This window comes from Fukomys damarensis, unplaced genomic scaffold, assembly GCF_012274545.1.
Source record: "Fukomys damarensis isolate Sample0158 unplaced genomic scaffold, DMR_v1.0_HiC HiC_scaffold_39, whole genome shotgun sequence".
Taxonomy (NCBI): domain Eukaryota; kingdom Metazoa; phylum Chordata; class Mammalia; order Rodentia; family Bathyergidae; genus Fukomys; species Fukomys damarensis.
In genome coordinates, this window is record NW_022900951.1 from 55020939 (window position 1) to 55039891 (window position 18953).

General features: G+C 35.9%; 1 protein-coding gene and 1 pseudogene across 1 annotated transcript in view; both read left to right on the plus strand.

Moving 5' to 3' along the window:
• Positions 1 to 18953, plus strand: part of Kif4a (kinesin family member 4A) — a 119139-nt gene that overhangs the window by 39475 nt on the left and 60711 nt on the right. The window contains exons 8-10 of the mRNA XM_010632162.2: positions 1097 to 1213; positions 3021 to 3196; positions 6655 to 6716. Coding sequence (XP_010630464.1) covers positions 1097 to 1213; positions 3021 to 3196; positions 6655 to 6716 — 355 coding nt within the window. The remainder of the gene's footprint in view (positions 1 to 1096; positions 1214 to 3020; positions 3197 to 6654; positions 6717 to 18953) is intronic.
• On the plus strand, positions 12407 to 13820 carry LOC109118297 (annotated as a pseudogene).

Below are 18953 nucleotides of genomic sequence, written 5' to 3' on the forward strand. Positions count from 1 at the left end.
TAAAAAAAAAAAAAAAAAAGTGGAGGGGATAAAAAGAAATGAACACTCAGTCCTCACATGAAAAAAGGGACAGAAGAGCGTAAAGGACTAGCTAGTTTCCTCCAGCCCTTTTAAAAGGCATAAAGCCTACCCTATATAAGGGTAGAAACTTCCCGCCCTAATCACTTGCTAAAGGCCTTGCCTCCTAATACTGTTGCACTGGAGATGAAATTTCAACACGAATTTGGGAAAGGATGCACACATTCAATTATAGCACCATTATTTATCATTTAACATTGTTTTATATATATAGTGATCTTATTTAATTCCTACTACAAGCCAATAAAGTGGATAGATTTGCTTCATTTTATGAGGAACTTGCCCAAGATCATATCTCTAATCATTCACAGAGCCAGGATTGGAACCTAGGGCTGTCTGACATCAAAGCCCATGCAATTAGCCAGTGTACTATATAGCCTTTCCACAGTAAACATAGGAAGGGGATGTTCGGTGCTTTAGAGGGCCTCAGATTATCAAGATGTTTGAAAAGCAAGTCTCAGAATTAAAGTGGAAAATAATCTTTATCCTTTTTGAAGAAATAAGTTGAAAGGTATCCCAGTATGGCATAAGAAAACACAGGACTTGATTGAAATCCTAAGATGGAATCTCAGACCCATTATTTACTAGCTGTTTGACCTTAGGCAAACCATTTAACCTTTTATCTAATTGCCTTATCTGTAAAATGCAAATGATAGTAAAAGTAATGATAATAAGATTGTAAAAAGTATTCATCCAATTTCATTGCATTCCGGGATTATGATAATTTATATAAAAATAAATATACAGATGGTTGTTGTCATAGTGATAATTTTCTCTGTGCGTTTCCATGGAAAGGGCAAGAAGTGATGATATACTCTATTGTGCAAATCTAACACTAGGGCATTTGTCCTTTGACATAAAGAGGCACTCTGAAATAAAAACAGGATTAAAATGTTTCCTGAGGATTAATGGCAATTATATTTATGGGATCTTTATTTCTTTTCTTTTTCAGAAATATACGTGTAGGTTAGATGCTTTATTAAGCAATTTACCAATCACCTTTGTGTTCTTCTACTAGGTATTAATATTAACCGAGGGCTTCTATGCTTGGGAAATGTAATCAGTGCTCTTGGAGATGACAAAAAGGGTGGCTTTGTGCCCTACAGAGATTCCAAATTGACTCGACTACTTCAAGGTAAGCCCAAAGTGCCTCTAAAAATAAGACAGAGTAACTTAGAATGATAGTGCTAAAAAAGCAAAGGTGAAACTGGTAAAAGAAAAACAACAACAACAATAAATCTAATTATTTGGGCTATTATATACACAGGTATATAACAGAGGAGAGAGAGAGAGAGAGAGAGAGAGAGAGAGAGAGAGAGAGAGAGAGGGAGGGAGAGAGAGATATCTCCCTGTTGGTAATCAGGTTTCTAAGATAATGAAAAAATAGTTTTATATTTGAGAGCCAAAAATGTATAGATGTACTTAGTGCTTTGGACCTGAAAATGTACTTCATTACTGTTTCTTTAATAGTGTTGCTCAGCAGAAATATCTAGAAAGTTAAAACCTACCAAGAGGGGGCATCCTAAGAATGTTTAATCTGAATAGTGATTTTATTTAACTTTCGTAGGCCACCTCCCAATTGTTTTAACCTAATTAGCTACTGAAATCATAGTTTCTCTGGGAATAGGGACACGTGATAGTTTTCTAAAAGTTAAATCATTTTGCACATTAGAAACTAAAATCAAAATGGATCAAAGATCTAAATGTTAAAACATAATCTGCTAGAAATTAAAATAGGCATAGGCATAGACAAGAACTTTCTGAACAGAACCCCAGTTGCACAAAAAATAACAGCAAGAATCAACAAATGGGATCATAGCAAATTAAAAATCTTCTGCACAGAAAAGGAAACAACGAATAGAGTGAAGAGACAACCTAGAGAAAGAAAAAAATCTTTGCCAGTTACCACTCAGAGAACTAATATCTAGAATATATAAAGAATTCAAAAGGTCTGATCCTTGAAAATAAGAGACCCAATCAAAAAAAAAAATGGCAATTGAAATGAATAGACACTTCTCAGAAGAAGTACAATGGCCAATAAATGCGTGAAAAATATTCAGCATCTCTGACCGTTAGAGAAATGCAAATTAAAGCAACAGTGAGATTTCATCTTACTATAGAATAAAAGGCTATCACCAAGAAATCAAATAATATCAGAAGCTGGAGAAGCTGCAGGGGAAAAGGAACCATTCTACATTATTGGTGGAAATATCACTACAAATCATTGTGGAAATCAGTATGGAGATTTCTCAAAAAACTGAAAATTAAAATTCCACTTAACTCCACTATTCTCTTAGGTATCTTCCTGAAAGTTAAAGACATCATATTACAGTGGTATATGCACACCCATGTTTATAGCAGCATAATTCATAATAGCTAAATCTTGGAAGCAGCCTATATATCCATTGACAGATAATGGATTAAAAATGTGGTATTTATACACAGTGGAGTACTACTCTGTCATAAAGAAGGATAAACTTGAGTCATTTGTAGGAAAGTAGATGTACCTTGAGGCCATAACAGTAAGTGAAATAAATCAAACACAAGCTTAAATGTTGCATGATTTCTCTTATTAGAAACCCAAGCTATAAAGAGCAAAATAAAAGATAGCAAATAGGGAGATAGATCTTTTTCAAAGGGTGAGTGGACCATGAGACGGAAGTAGTAGCGAGGGTAAAGGGGGGAAGGAGATAAAAATGAATTAAGATTTGTCACATACATTTATTAACTCCCCATGAGGGATGTAATCATCATGTACTGCAAATATGTACTAATAAAATAAAAGTTGAAAGAAAGAAATTTAGTGCAATAGGAAATTTGTAAGTATCTAAGAAGTTTTTCTTATCTCTTGAGTTTGAAGTAACCAAACCAACCCAAATGAATAGCATGTGCTTTTATCCTATTGGATTTCATTTTATCCATTGTTCTTTGTTGTTTTTCAGATTCTTTAGGGGGTAATAGCCATACTCTTATGATAGCCTGTGTGAGTCCTGCTGATTCCAATCTAGAAGAAACATTAAATACTCTCCGCTATGCTGACAGAGCAAGAAAAATCAAGAACAAACCTGTTGTAAATTTTGATCCCCAGACAGCTGAACTTAATCATCTTAAGCAACAGGTATAAAGGACTTAGATTTTTATGAGAAAAATTACAGGTATGTGAGGAAAATGATAAAGCTTCTGTTTCTCAGCTTCTCTATCAGAAATTTACAGATGTTCCTTACTCATTCCTTACTCATGTTAGAGTATCTCTTAAACTAAATCTACTATTAACGTGTTTGCTCTCATTTGAGATTGGGAATGGCATTGGGGGTTTCATGGATAAACTGTAAGCAGTGAGGGATGAAGCAGGAAAGGTAAGCAAAGCCAGATCCTAAAGTTTCTTATGTGATCTAGTAACGAATTTGCAATGCAACTAGAAGGTAAGAAGAACCATTGAAGGATTTTAAGTAAGAGAGTGATTTAAGGAAATGTGTGTTTTAAGATCACTCCAGCAAGTGTAGAGAAAGTAGACCAGATGGACATGGATAGAACTAGGAAAATGAATTAGGCTGTTATAATAACCCAGGTGAAAATGACAGTAGCAAATGAGATAAAGAGAAGGGGACAAATTAGAGAAAAAAATCAAGAAGAAAGTAGAATGAGTATGATTTACTTGATAACAGATTTGAAGTTAGAAAAGAAAGGTGAATTGGCAGAGACTAGGTTGGTTCCCAAGTTTCTGGCTTGGACAAATAAATGACAGTGATAATCATTGTCAAGAAATACAGGAGGAAAACCAGGGTAAGATGGGAAAATGGAAATAAGTTCAGTTTGGGCCTCTCAGTAGAAATGTTGAAACACAGCTGGCTGTATGGGTGTGATAGAGATGTGAGCTAAAGACATAGGTTTAGGAGTCATCAGCATTTTGATGGTATCTGAAGTTAGGGAGTGGATGAACTCAGAGTGCCTGTCACATTAAAAGCACTCACTTAATATTTGCTGAATGACAGATAAAGAAGAGAAGATCAAAATCAGAACTCTATAGAACACCAGCACTAAAGGAATGGGGAAGGAAAGAGACAAGAGAGACATAAAAGGAGTAGAGAGGAAGAAATCAGTGGTGTAATGGCCAAGGGAAGAGCATTTTAAGGAGAGTCACTGATAGTATATATTGCAAAAAAGTGTAAGATACAGGTTGAAAAGTATCCATTAATTTTTATCAATAAGGAGGCTATTGATGACCTTGGTAAGAAAGTCAGGGAAATGAACACATTGCTGCAGAAAAACTGGATTGAATGGTGGATAAGAAAGTATAAGAAGTCAGTAGTCGCTTCTTTCAAGAAGGCATAGTGAGAAAAGGCAGTAACCAGGTAATCAGGGTTAAGGGATGTATGTCTCTTCTGAAAAGGTGGAAAAGACTGGAACAGGTAAAAGAACTACTTGGGAGAGAAAAACTGAGAACAGGGACTCAGTCAAAAGCAGCAAAGTTTGAGTGCTGTAGTCAGATAATAAAGTAGAGGGCTTGAAATCACTCTGGGCAAAAATGGAAGACCTAGCTAGCTTGGGCCATAAATTTGTGGTGGTATTAATGTGACTGGCTATACAACAACTCAGTTGCCCTGGTAGAGGAGCTAAGAAGGTAGGAATTGGATTGGTGCAGGTTTAAAGGGGTGTCATGGTTTCTTGCCTTCCAGAGGATGGTACTCTGCCTACAGGAAAACAAGTGCTTCCCGAGTGTCTGGTGCACACTCCCTCCCTGGCTTCCCTCCTCAGCAATAGCTACTAGTCAGTTAATCTCTTTCCTTTCCTTTTCCTTCTACTCCATTCTTCCAAGGATTTTTATAGAAAATGTAAGTAGTTTACCTTTTCATGATATCAGCTAAATAATAAAATGCCACATTTCCTTCTGTCTCCTGTTATGTTCATTCCTATTGCCAAAATGCCCTTCTTCCTATTCACTTACTTGCTTATTCATTCCAACAACGGATATTCAGTGAACAATATTTTGTGCCAGACACTATGCTGGGATACATTGTTGAACGATGCAGCATTTGCTGCCTTTGTGGAACTTAATTGCTTAGCATGAGGTACAAACAATGGACACATAATCAATAATGTAATATTATATAATTATAAATCAAGATAGTGTGCCCTGCAAGTATGGTACAGCATCTTCTGTCACATTTTCAGTCTGGGAATACTTCTCTGAGGTAGCAACATTTTACCTATTAAGAAAAATAAACAGTGCAGAAAAGAACAAAGAAAATTGTCAGGAGAAGAAACAGTATGAATAGCAGAATACCATGGAGTATTGACACTATAAGTAAATGGCCCAGGTTCAAATCTGTAGCTTACTAGCTATGTACTATGTCTCTGTAGCTTGCTAGCTATGTTCTTCGGGCAAGTTTTCTTTGCTTCATTTTCCCTATCTGCACAATTTGATAAGGATTTGTGAAGGTTAAATGAGTTAGTACAATGTTAAGCGCTTAGAACAAAGAATGTCAACGTGGCTAGCATGTAAGAGAGCAAGGAAAGAGTTTTCCAGTATGGGGCGAAAGGGAAACCAGAAGATTCATGGACCATGTGGAATTGATGTTAAACAGGGTGATAACCATGAGAATTTACATTTTTTGAAAGATGGTCAGGCTGTGTGGAAATGGATTATAGTGGCACTAAAGTGGACATGTGGAGACCGTTTGAGGAGGTACTACAGAAGGCCAAGTGAGAGATACTGCTGGCCTGGACTGAGGATAGCAACAGTAGTGATGGAAAGAAGTAATCAGTAAATTGGATAAAGAAATGAGAATATGATACCTAGATTTTTTGTTTGTGGAACTGAATATTCACTGACATGGGGTTTACTGGAAAAGAACCTGGTATGTCCTGGTTGAAGATCCATATCTACAAAGCCTAATTTAACTATTTTGATATTTCATTGATTTGCTTCTTGTCAGAACCCTAAAGCAGTTAATTATACCTGACATTTTAATATTGTCTTATTTTCTGCTATTTCAGCCTTTACGCTTATCTTATTCAACTAGATGTAACCTTAAGAGTAGGACCATATTTTATTTTTGAATGCCCCTACATTTCCTACTCCATTGCTATGTTTGATTTTTAAAAATAGGCACTCAATAATAACTCTTTAAGATGCTAAATAAAAGGGATGACTTGCTGTTATGATAACACACACCTAAAATCCCAGCACTCTAGGAGCCTGATGCAGGAGGAATCTCAAATTTTGGCCCAGCCTGAAAAACTTACTGGCTAGGTAAGGTCTTGTCTCATAATAAAATGTTATAAAATGGCTGAGGTTATAGAACAATGAAAAGGCTCTGGGTTCATCGCCATTACCACAGAAAAATAAAAAAGCGATGGCTCATCTTCTAAGTAATAGTTATTCACGCAAAATGCAGATTGTCCTTTTATTATCTAATCATCAATCATCGTGCCTTCTGTAGTACCTAAGATCTACCATTAATTTCATAGGCATTGAGTAAAATTATCCTACTGCTAATCATAGTAATTTTACTGCCAAGGAATAAGTAGCTTTTGATTGATGACTAGCTGATTATTTTTCTTTGCTTCTCCCAGGTACAACAGCTACAAGTCTTGTTGCTGCAAGCCCATGGAGGTACCCTGCCTAGATCTATAAAGTAAGAGTCATAGATGAATTCTAAAGATATTCTAGCAGTGGCTGTTTCTCCTGGTGGTTCTTTTCCTCAAATATCCTAGTTTCTGATAGCAGTTAGTGTCAAAGAAGGGATCTTAGCAACCTTGCTGACTACTAAGAACTTAGCTAATTATCTTTGAAGCACTTTGATGTAATAGAAAGAGCCTCCGAAATTTATTTGTTAGAATGCTACTATTTCAAGGGTTGCTGTCTCTTTCTTTTTATATGACTATTTAGTTATATCTGCATAGATGCCTGGGTATTTATTTTATTCTGTGGGTTAATATCCAATATTATCATTTGTTTTATTCTTCAAATTGTTTTTTCTTTGTTTATTCAGAGAGCTCCTTCTGGTTAATGTGTGTGTGTGTGTGTGTGTGTGTGTGTGTGTGTGTGTGTGTTTAACATGATATTTAAGCATTTTCACATGATATCCCAAAATGTATTTTCTTTGCCCCAGGTCTTAAATTAACTATATCTCCAAGGAGCCCTAGTTTTGTTTGTTGAAAATGGCGCTTAGAAACCAAGATCTGGGTGCTGACGTTAGTTGCCCTCATTGTTTAGTAATTAGTGTATCACTGATTCTAGGCCCTCTCAGTGTATAGAGCTCAGAAATATCTGCATGCATGTATCATAACCCACACATATACTCATCTGTATTTTTGTATCTATCCATATCTATTATTAGAAACCATGATTTTATACTTTTAACTCTGATCCTATTCTGATACTACAGGGTTCGTTTTACTCTTCTCTCCTTTTTATAATTTCTTTCTCTAGTAGTAAGAAACCTTACTCTCATTATCTGCAATCTGCATTTGCAATGTTCAATTCTAGTATATACATAAAGAAGTTTCAGAATTGCTAACCCCTGTGAGAAACACTTTTATGAACTAGATTACAACATTTATATGCAGCTTTTTTGGCTTTTAAACTTTGAGTATCCAGACAGGATATAGTTTCCCACAGTTATTATTTTGGGTCACTCGCACATTTTGATTAATTTTATAATTAAATTATAATGGATTTAAGAGTCTTGTTATGTCAAAAAATTTGCTCAGAGCAGAGAAATGCAAATAAAAATCCCAATGGGATATCCTTTCACATCCATTAGGATGACTACTGTTAACTAACTAAATAAATAAACTATAAATATATACAGTAAGAGAAAATAACAAGTATTCCAAGAATGTGAGAATATGAAGAAAGAGCCCTGTTTACTCTTCTGGAATTGTAAAATGATATCACTACTGTGGAAAATGGTATGGAGATTCCAAAATATTAAAAATAGTCCTATGAAATGATCCAGCAATACCACTTCTAGATATTTTTCCAAAAGAATTGAAAACAGAGTCTTAAAGACATATTTTTACAGCCATATTTATAGCAGCATTGTTCACAATAGCTAAAAAGTAGAAACAACCCAAATGTCCATCAACAGATGAATCAGTAAACAAAAGGTGGTTAGTGAAGCCAGCAAGACCATAAATAGGTCTCAGACCTCATTTTCTCTATAGAACGATCAAAGATCAACTAACAATCATCTACAAATAAAAATACCTTGTTGAAAACCCCAAAATATGGAACCAAGTCTGAGTCACTTGGCATGCTTTATGGAACTGAATCAAAATCTACATTGAAAGGATAGGAGGAACTCTCACTTTGACAGCAAGATCAGAAGCAATAGAATTGCCCATTCAGCAATTTAGTCTGATTGCAGAGCTCAGTTAATAGTCTTGCTAGATAGCAGATCCTGCCTGGCTAGCCCACAAATTCAGAGTAAAGGCAGCTGTCTGGTCACGTGGTGAAATGGAGAGAGAAAAAAAAAGTAATTGATGCCGGTCCAGGGTCATTACCAGGTGGCCCATCCAAGATCATAGGCTACACTAACTAGTGAAGGTCTGTCCCTGCCATAGAATATCCCTAAAGCTAGAAAAGGTGACTTTTACCCTAAGTGTATTAATAGCAATGTAAGGAATGATACAAAGATTACAGAGACTCGAGAAATTGTGATACTTCCAAAGCTCCATAAATGGATTCTAAAGAAAGTGAGATCTATAAAAAAGAGATCAGAGTAACCTTCTTTCAAAAGGCCAGTGAACTTTAAGAATATACAGATTAAAAAATTAAATGAGATTTGCAAAACTCAATGGACAATATAAGAATTTTGGCAAAGAAATAGAAACAAACATAAAACAAAATAGAAATTCTAGAGATGAAGAGTGCAATAACTAAACTGACAAATGGAATAGAAATTTCAATAGCTGGCTTAACAAGGCATTAAAAAACAGAACATTTGAAATTAACCCTTCAAGGTCTGGGTATAGCTCAGTGTAGAAAGCTTGCCTAGCGTGCATGAGGCCCTGGGTTCAGTTCCTAGTACTGCAGACAAAAAGGAAAGCCTAAAATTATGGGATGCTATCGATATGTGAGATATATAGATATATAGATATATACATTTTCCCCACAAGGAGAAAAAATGAAAAGGATCAGAAAGATCATTTTTTTAAAAATAATGGAAGCTGGATTTGGTGGTACATGCCAGTAATCCTAGCCCTCTTGGAGGCTGAGGCAGGAGAATCACAAATTCAAGCCCAGTCTAAGAAAATTAGTGACTTAATAAGGCCTTGTCTTGGGCCAGGGATTTAGCTCAGTGGTGCCACCACCTGCCCCGCAAGTGCATGGTCCAGAGTTCAATCTCCAGTATGGCAGGGGGTGGGGGGGCCTTGTCTTGAAATAAAAACTAAAAAAAAGGGTTGGGGATATAGCTCAGTTGGAAGACTCTGGGTTCAATCTCCAGCACCCCTAAATAAATACACAAACAAACAAATGAATGGATGGATGAAGCCAGGCATGGTGGCACACATCTGTAATCCCAGCTACTAAAGAGGCTAAACTGAGAAGAACCACTTTCTAGGCCAGTTGGGTCAGCTTAGTGAGATCCTATTTCAAAATAATCAAAAGAACTGTAGATTTAGCTCAGTACTCAGTGAGGTCAATCCCAAGTATTTCCCCAAAAAATCTTCCAGATATAGTAAGAGCAGAGATCAACAATTAGATTCAACTCAAAGAGGAATTTACCAAGATATATAACAATCAAGTTACCAAAAATCACAAATTAGGGCCAGGGATTTAGCTCAGTGGTTCTGCCACCTGCCTCACAAGCACAAGGTCCCGAGTTTGATCCCTGGTACAAAAAAAATCACAAATTAGGGCCAGGGATTTAGCTCAGTGGTTCTGCCACCTGCCTCACAAGCACAAGGTCCCGAGTTTGATCCCTGGTACAAAAAAAATCACAAATTAAAAATTCTGGCAGCAGTTAGAGATAAATATATCACATACAGAGGAGTTCCAATATGATTCTAATTGGACTTTTTAGAACAAAACCTGCAGACTTGGAGAGTGGGATGGAATATTAAAAGTGCTGAAGGAGTAAAACTCCTGTTTTGGCTTATATCTAGATGTAGTTCCAAAGCCTCATGTGCTCATAACCTGGGCTTTTGGGAGTGGCTGGATCATGGGTGTGTGAGACTGGATTAAGGGTGTGATAACTGGATTAGCCTGCTGGTTGTTGGTGTAGATGGTTGATTTACTGAAGAGGGAAGATCCACCCTCGGTGTGGTACCATCTAATAGGCGTGTAGCCTGGATAGAATAAAAGGGAAATCAGAAGGAAGGTTGCTGCTTCCTGCTTGCCATGCCATGAACTATTTGTCCTCTGCTTTGGAGCCAGCTGAGTGTGGACTGAAAGCTCTACAAACTGTGAGCTAAAATAAACCTTACCTCCTTTAACCCATGAGTGCCAGGTATTTTGTTCCAGCAATGAAAAAATAATTAAGACAACTGCCAACCGAGAATACTTTACCCAGCAAATCTATCTTTCAGAAATGAAGGAGAAATAAGAACTTTCACAAACAAAAGTTAAGGAATCACCACCAGGCGTACCTTATAGGAATTGCTCAAGGGAGTTCTTCAAAGTGGAATAAAGGCTTCTAATTATAATATGACACTTACTACTGGGCTGAAGATGAAGCTCAGTAACAGGTTGCTTGCCTAGCATATGCTGGGACCTAGGCACAATCCCCAGTAACACACACACACACCCAAAAGCACAAATACAGAACAATATTTAGGATACTCTAGAACTTTAATGGTTGTATGTGAGGTAATATCTCTAGTACAAAGGTTAAAAAACAAGATTATTTATAACTACTATCGCTAATAAATCAGCAAGGAATACATATTATAAAATGATATAAATTGAAGATCAAAAATAGAAAGTTAGAATAGGAATAAAAGTGTAAAATTACATTCAATCAAAGTTAAGCTGTTAATCAACTTTAACTAGATTATCGTAAGTGTAAGATGTTCTTTGTAATCCTCATGATAACCAAAAAGGGAAAATTCTAACCATAGCACTACAGAAAACCATCAAACCACAAAGGAATACAGCAAGAGAAGAAATAACCAAAACAACCAAATAAAAGCAAAATGGCAATAGTCCTTACCTCTCACTAATTACTTTGAATGTGAATGTATTAAATTCTCCAATGAAAATACATAGAATAGCTAAATAGAATTTAAAAAGCAAGACTCAAATACATACTGCCTAAAAGAGATTCACTTTACTCTAAAGGACACTCATATATTGGAAATAAAAGGATATAAAATATGTTCCAATCAAATCAAAAGCAGAAATGAGTAAGGATACTTATTTTAGGCAAAACAGACTTTAACTGAAATGGGCCAAGGATTTAGCTCAGTGGTTCAGCCTCCTGCCTTGCACGTGCAAGGACTCAAGTTCAATTCCCGGTACCAACAACAACAACAAAAAAAACAAGATTAACTGAAAAACAAGACCTTATTAATAAAGGGGTCAGATAAAGAGAACATATTATATATAAGATATGATTTTAAAATATAGTGAATTTAGGGCCGGGGATTTAGCTCAGTGGTTCTGGCGCCTGTCTCATCAAGCTCAAGGAGCCAAGTTCGATCCCCGGTACCAAAAATTATAGTGAGTTTAAAAATTTTTACAGGGGTGGGGATTTAGCTCAGTGGCAACATGTCTGCCATGCAAGTGCAAGGTCCTGATTTCAATCCCCAGTACTGTCAAAAAATTTTTTTGTATTTTAATGTAAATTTTAAAAATCTAAACATCTGTGTATTTTGATCACATACAGCCTAGAAACACTTAAATATATAAAGCAAGTATTAAAAGACCTGAAGACTACAATAATACATAGTAAGGATTTTTTTTTCTCATTGAGTTTATTGGTACTTTTTAAGTATACCATGTAGTTACATTTATCATTCAGGTCTTGTACCTTTACATGACAGATCTTGGTTCTCATTTTTTTCCCCATACCCCTGCCTAGTATGCAACTTTTAATACCCTATTTTCTCTATTGGGCAGAAAATATCCACATATAATTAGGAAACAGTCTTTTCTCCTTCCTCCTCTGGGCTTCAGAGCCAGATCCAGCTCTGGAAAGTCAGCCCAGAGGTACAGCAGTTCTATTGCATGGAGACCATGGCTAACAGAAGGAGAAAGGTGGTTGTCCTGTCTACCTGTCCGCCAACACGCAAAAGCCTTGTTTTAATGGTCATCTAGCTTGGAACTCTGCCTGGACCCAGCATGTAGGTACCAGGTGGCTGCCATGAACTCCAGAGCATGAAGAGCCACATCAAAGGACATTTCCAGGGTGGAATCCAAGTCAAAAATGTAAAGAACAGACCATCTTTGAAATCTCTGAAAACTAATAATAGACTAGTAAAATCTAAATATAAGCCACTTTGGGTAAAAGTATTTTACCTTGACTTAACTTCTGTTGCCTTATCTGAAAAACTGAAAAAGGACAAAGTTTATGATCCAAGAGGGTGAATCGAAAAATTTCTCAGCAAAAATATTAGTTATCTTATTTCAAACAGTAAGGAAGCAAAGTTTGCACAAATAATGAGTTGAATTTCTACTGTACCACATCCAGAATCTATACACTGCAGAAATCACTTCACCTCATCTCAGTCATGATGGAATTTAATATGTCTCCAAACACAGTTTTTATAGTGTGTTTAAGCAAAGGAAAATTATTGGTTGAAAAAGCTATCAAAGGTCACAATCTTATTCCTTCAAATATTATCTTATCAAATGCCTTATGGTGAGTAAAAAGTCTTCATATTGATGACATTAGATACTACGTTGAATAAAAGAAAAGAGTTGTATTTACTCAAGAAATTGAATACTTTTGTTAGGGACATGAGGGGAATGTTGGTATTGAAACACAAAAAACAAGTCTAAGGCCATACTACCTTGAATGCGCCTGATCTCATCTGAAACACACAAAAAACAAGAACAGGATGACTCAAAAAATCTTTTGTAAAAATAGAAGATAGAAGCCAACTTTGTAGGCCATTTTTAAAATCTCTCTTATTTATTATTTTTTTGGTTTTGGTACTGGGGATTGAACTTGGGTCCTTGCCCCTTCAAGGCAAGCAGCAGCACCACTGAGCTAAATCTCCAGCCCTTTTAGGCCATTTTATGTGAAGTTGGCCAATATGCCTTTTATAAACTATTGTGTTCAGAAGCCCTGCCATCCATTTGTTGTACAAAAGCTGATATCCAAAAGCAAACTCAGGGTAAACTAAGAGTCAAAATGGATGGTGTAAATATGGCGGAACCCCAATTCAATTCCAGTTGAAAGGGAAAAAAAGGGATATTGTGAATGTTGCTTACAGAAACATGAAAATCTTGAAATTCACCTCACTGAGCAACAGAAGAACTTTGCAAATAGCCAGTATCAAGTTGTTGATGATATTGTATCTTAAGTTTGTTTTTTATTTTGTGGAATATGAAAGAAATATTCCTAAAAAAAGAAAAGACTAAAATACAGTGTTTGATCCCTTTCTCCTGTTACTTCAAATGTCTAGAAAAACACTAAACCAAAAGAAAAGTTAAATTCCAACATATTTCTCAAAAGAATTTCAGGGAAAATAATGTACATGTGATTAAGCAGAATTTCCTATATGAAAAAATGCTGGAACCTAAACTAAAGCTTGCATTCATTTCAGAACCCATTCCTTACCCTTAAAACAAATTGTGATGGCTTAATGAGAAGATGAATACTGAATGTCCTATGTAAATGCAGCTGAAAATAACAAAAATAGAATTTTACACGGCTACCTCCATGTAAAAACAAACAGGAATGCATTCTTGACATTTCTGAGCATAAATGAATTATAAGTGGCAGTGACTTAGAAGAACTAAGTGTAAATCATTATCCAAGTAGACTACACACATCCATACAAATTTCTCATTTCAGTATGGGCATTGTGCATCTCAACCAAAGCAAAAGTCAGATGCTATGATTTATCCAGCAAAAGGTATAAGGAAAAGGACCTTCATTCAATATTTGGTTATGATTCTGGTCTGATAACGATAAATAGTTTGAAAGAGCACCTGACAATAAAGGCAAAATGTCCATCCTGTCATCCTCTTGAGGAACTTACCGAATGTGAAATCAAGAATATGGACAATTTCTTTTGGTAAAATCTACCAAAAAGTGTGAATATTATTAGGAGGAAATAAAAAAAATCCAGAAATGTTACCATGTGATGGATCCGACAGATTCCATTCCAGGCTCTTGTGTATGGCAAGCAATGAATTTCTAAATGTATACCCAATGGTAAAAGAAAAGCTGCTACGTTTGTGGAATATAACAGGAAAAGATGTACTCAGGGAAGATCCATTCCAGCAAAACAAAAAGGGTAGCAGAAACACAAAAGTAGTTTCAGGGGCAACAGGGAAATAAAAAACACAGCACAGGACACAGATAAATTGGGCTTTCGGTATAAAGATGTGCAACCTTTGCCCAGGTGCCTCTCATTGGGTCTCTAGGTAAAATTGACAGGAATGATTGACAGGGTGTTGAGTCATCTTCAAGGGTGTCTAGTGCACAGGACTTTTCCACAGTTCATTCTGATTCAATTATAAACATGAGATGCAATCCATATTTAAGAACCATTAACAAATTTCTGGCGGGGATCAGCTATTCGGGGTCTGGTCTGGAAATCTAAGAAGCGTGTGCTCTGGCCTGGGGCTTCAGGGATTTTCTGGGTCTCTCTGGTTTTATTTTTGCTTGTCTCAGAACAATGGAAGCAGGACTGGCCCTGGAGTGCTGCCCAAACTAGTGGGTAGAGAGAAGTGGTCTCCCAGCCCTTATTGTACAGAAGAAAACCAAATTTCACCAGTACAATCTCTTCTGGACTTATTTCAGACTAGTGAAAAAAAATGAGAACTTTTGGGTTTCACAAGCTACTGAAATCAGTGATATATTTAATGTTTTAGATATTTGGGAAGAGGACAAATATTTGTTCAAATAATCTGTTACTGACATTTTTCTTTTCCCCTTCAAGTTGTTCATTTACTTGCATTTAATTTTTAAAAATGCATATTTGAGAAGTGATGGATATTCTTACAATTTTTATATATGTATACAGTAATTTTTAGGATTTCTTGCTGACTTTGTTTATAGAGCCATATTTATATATTAAAGGTGATATTTACATTTTTAGGTATTGAACACCTATTATAGAAAATTATAAAATAATCTGGACTCATTTACATACTTTAAAAATGAATAAAGAAACATTGGATTTGACTACCACCTTTGGCCAAACCAGACCTGAGATAAAGAACATTTCATCCAACAACAGAAATCATTCTTTTCCAATGCAGACAGAATATTCTCCAGGATAAATTATATGTTAGGCCCCAAGACAATTTGTATCATATTTAAGAAAACTGAAATATGAAGTATCTTTTTATCCACAATGGTATGAAACTTGAAGGTAATAATGAGTTTTAGAAAATTAACAAATACATGAAAATTAAATAATATGATCCTAAAAACCAATAGATGAATGAAGAATTTAAGAGAAATTTAAAAATATCTTGTCAAATGAAAATGGAAGCACAAAATACCAAAACTTATGAGATTAGGCAAAAGCAGTAATAAGTCCAAAATTTTTTTATTAACAAATGCCTAGATCAAAAAAGATCACAAATAAACATGCTTCAAGGATAAAAAAGCAATCTAATCCCGATGTTAGCAGAAGGAAAGAAACAGTCTCATTTTTCCTTAACCACAGGGGATATTCCAAGACCTTCAGTAGATGCCTGAAAAGGGACAGTATCAAATCATATATATCATTTTTTCCTATATATACCTACCTACAATAAAATTTAACTTATACATTAAGCCACTATAAGAGATTTACAATATTACTAATAAAATGTAACAATTGTTGCAACATATTATACTGTAACAGTTTTTGCTTTGGGGCTATTACTAAGTAAAATAAGGATTACCTGAACTCAAGCACTTTGGTAACATGACAGTTAATCTGATAACCAAGATGGATCCTAAGTGACTAATAAGTGGGTGGTGCACATAGCAGGGATTTGATAGACAAAGGGATGATTCACATCCCAGGTGGGACAAAGCCGGATAGCACAAGATTTCATTATGCTACTCAGAATGACACACAATTTAAAACTTAGGAATTGTTTATTTCTGGAATTTTCCATTTAATATTTTTAGACAGTGGGTAACTGAAACTACAGATAATGAGACCATGGATAAGAGGTGACTGCTGTACTCTTATGGTATACATGTGCCAAACATTAATCTAACCTCTGTATGTGAATTTTGGTTGTTCTTAATATTTACATTTACAAACATGATCCAGTGAATTACCTTCTATGCATATACAGATTCCACTAAAAAATGTATACACACTTCAGGAAAAGAAAAACTTGTATAAATATTTTGATACTAAATTTATTGAGACATCATGAGATTAATATGTATCTTTGGCCTCTGTAGTTACAAGTGGTGCTCGAGTGGTGGCCATCAGCTTCCAGACATTTATTAGTATGGCCAACTTCTGCTTAGGTAACCTTGGTCATTAAGACTATTGCATGTGGGGCTGGGGATTTAGCTCAGTGTCGGCGGCCTGCCTTGCAAGTGCAAGGACACGAGTTCAATCCCCGGTACCAAAAAAAGACTGTTGTATGTGCATTTTCAATTTCTTCTCTAAGGGCTGGCAGTGTGTACTGGGTTTTCTGCAACATCCTCTAGGATCCCCATGTGAGAGTAACACCATCTGCTGAAAAAACATACTATTTATCTTTTCCTCAAGTGTGTATATATATTTTTTGGCGGACTCTGCACTTTTGTATTGTTAAAAAGTTTATCTTCAGCTGGAACTGGGGATGATGCTCATTGTCTATAATCCCAGCTATTCAAGAGTCGCCGAGGCAGGGATATCACCCAGCCTGATCAATTTAGTGAGACCCTGTCTCAAAATGAAAAAGGACTGAGGATGTAGCTCAGTAGTAGAGCAACCCTACATGGGATCTTCAGTACTGGGAAAAAAATTTATCTTCTGGGTAGATTTCTAGAAGTAAGAATGCTGGGGTAAAAGATAAGTGTATGTGTAGTTTTGTTAGGTACTCCGTTCCAGAAGGGTTGCACCAATTTTCATTGCCACCAGCAGTATGAGAGTGCCTGTTTTACTACAGCCTCAGTAATGGAAACTGTTGCTATACTTTTTCAATTTTCTCCAGTGTGATAGGCTAGAAATGCAGTCTTAGTGTTGTTCCAATTTGCATTTCCTTGTTACTTTTATCTCTTCTGTGGTAAAATGTCTATTCATGTCTTTTCACATTTTCTGTTGGGTTTTGGTCCTTTGATTCATTTGTTTTGTTTTTGTTTTTTGAGACAGGGTTTCACTAGGAGTTCAGGCTGGCCTTGAACTCAAGATCCTCCTGCCTCTTGAGTGCTGGGATTACAGGCATGCACTACCACACCCAGCATTGGTCCTTTGTTTCTTGTAAAAATAAATTGTGATGAAATATACGTAATATAAAATTTATCACTTTAATCCTAAGTGTACAATCAAGTGACATTACGTACAGTGTTATGCATCCATTATCTACATAGTGGTTACTCCATTTAATATTTCCATCTACAATGTATATAAGTTTCAATTTCTTCTTTTTTTTTTTTTTTTTTTTTTTTTTTTTTTTTTTTTTTTTTTTTTTTTTTTTTTTTTTTTTTTACGGTACCAGGGATTGAACTCAGGACCTTGCATGGTGCCATTGAGCTAAATCACCGGCCATTGGTATTATTCTTTAATAATAGCAAACCCTAATTTGGCCATTTTTTGTTAGTTCTTTGAATATTAATGATACTAGCTAGCCTTTTGTTTGTGATGTGTATTACAGATATTTTTTCTCAATTTGTCAGTAGTCTTTTACTTGTGGTGTGTTTTGGTCATGCAAAAATAAATTTATTTATTTATTTGTATTAGAGATTGAAACCAGGGCCTGTGCACTGGGCTACATCCCCAGCCCTTTTAAGTTTTTTAATTTTTATTTATTTATTTATTTATTTGGTACCGGTGATTGAACTTGGGACCTTGTGATTGGGAGGCAGGCTGCAGAACCACTGAGCTTAATCCCCAGCCCTTTTTTATTTTTTATTTTGAGACCAGGTCTCCCTAATATTTATTTTATCTATACTATTCAGTGATTTTTAGTAAATTTACAGCTGTACAACTGTCACTACAGTCCAATTTTAGAACATATTTATCAACCCAGGAGGACCCCTTTGGCCCATTTAGTGTTGCTCCCATTTCCACTACCAGGCCGATCAGCCACTAATCTGTTTTCTGTCTATAGATTTGCCTGCTATAGACCTCTCATATGCATGGAATCATACAGTTTATAATTTTTTTGTCAGCTTCTTTCACTCATGTTTTTTGTTTATTTTGTTGTGTTGAGAATTGAACCCAGGGTCTTGCACATGCTAGATAAATGCTGTGCTGCTGGTGTATACCCCTAACTGGTGAGGCCCATGGTTCCTCTACTGCTGCTTAACAAAATTCCAGCAATGACGGGCCTCAGGTTGAAAGCATCACTCCAGCTTTTATTTTTGCTTGCACTTTTGATTGGCTTAATTGTAATTTGGGGAAATTTGGCTTTAGTGAAAAAACCTGTACAAGCTACTTCTGAGAAATATGTGTCAGTCGTGTCAGTCATTGAACCCCTAAGCTGACCCCTGATCCAGGGACTTTCTCTGAAGGGGTTTCCAGTTTTTCAATAATTGAGGATTTCACTCTGACAAGAGCCCCCCCAGCTTTCATCCAAGAGTCCAATT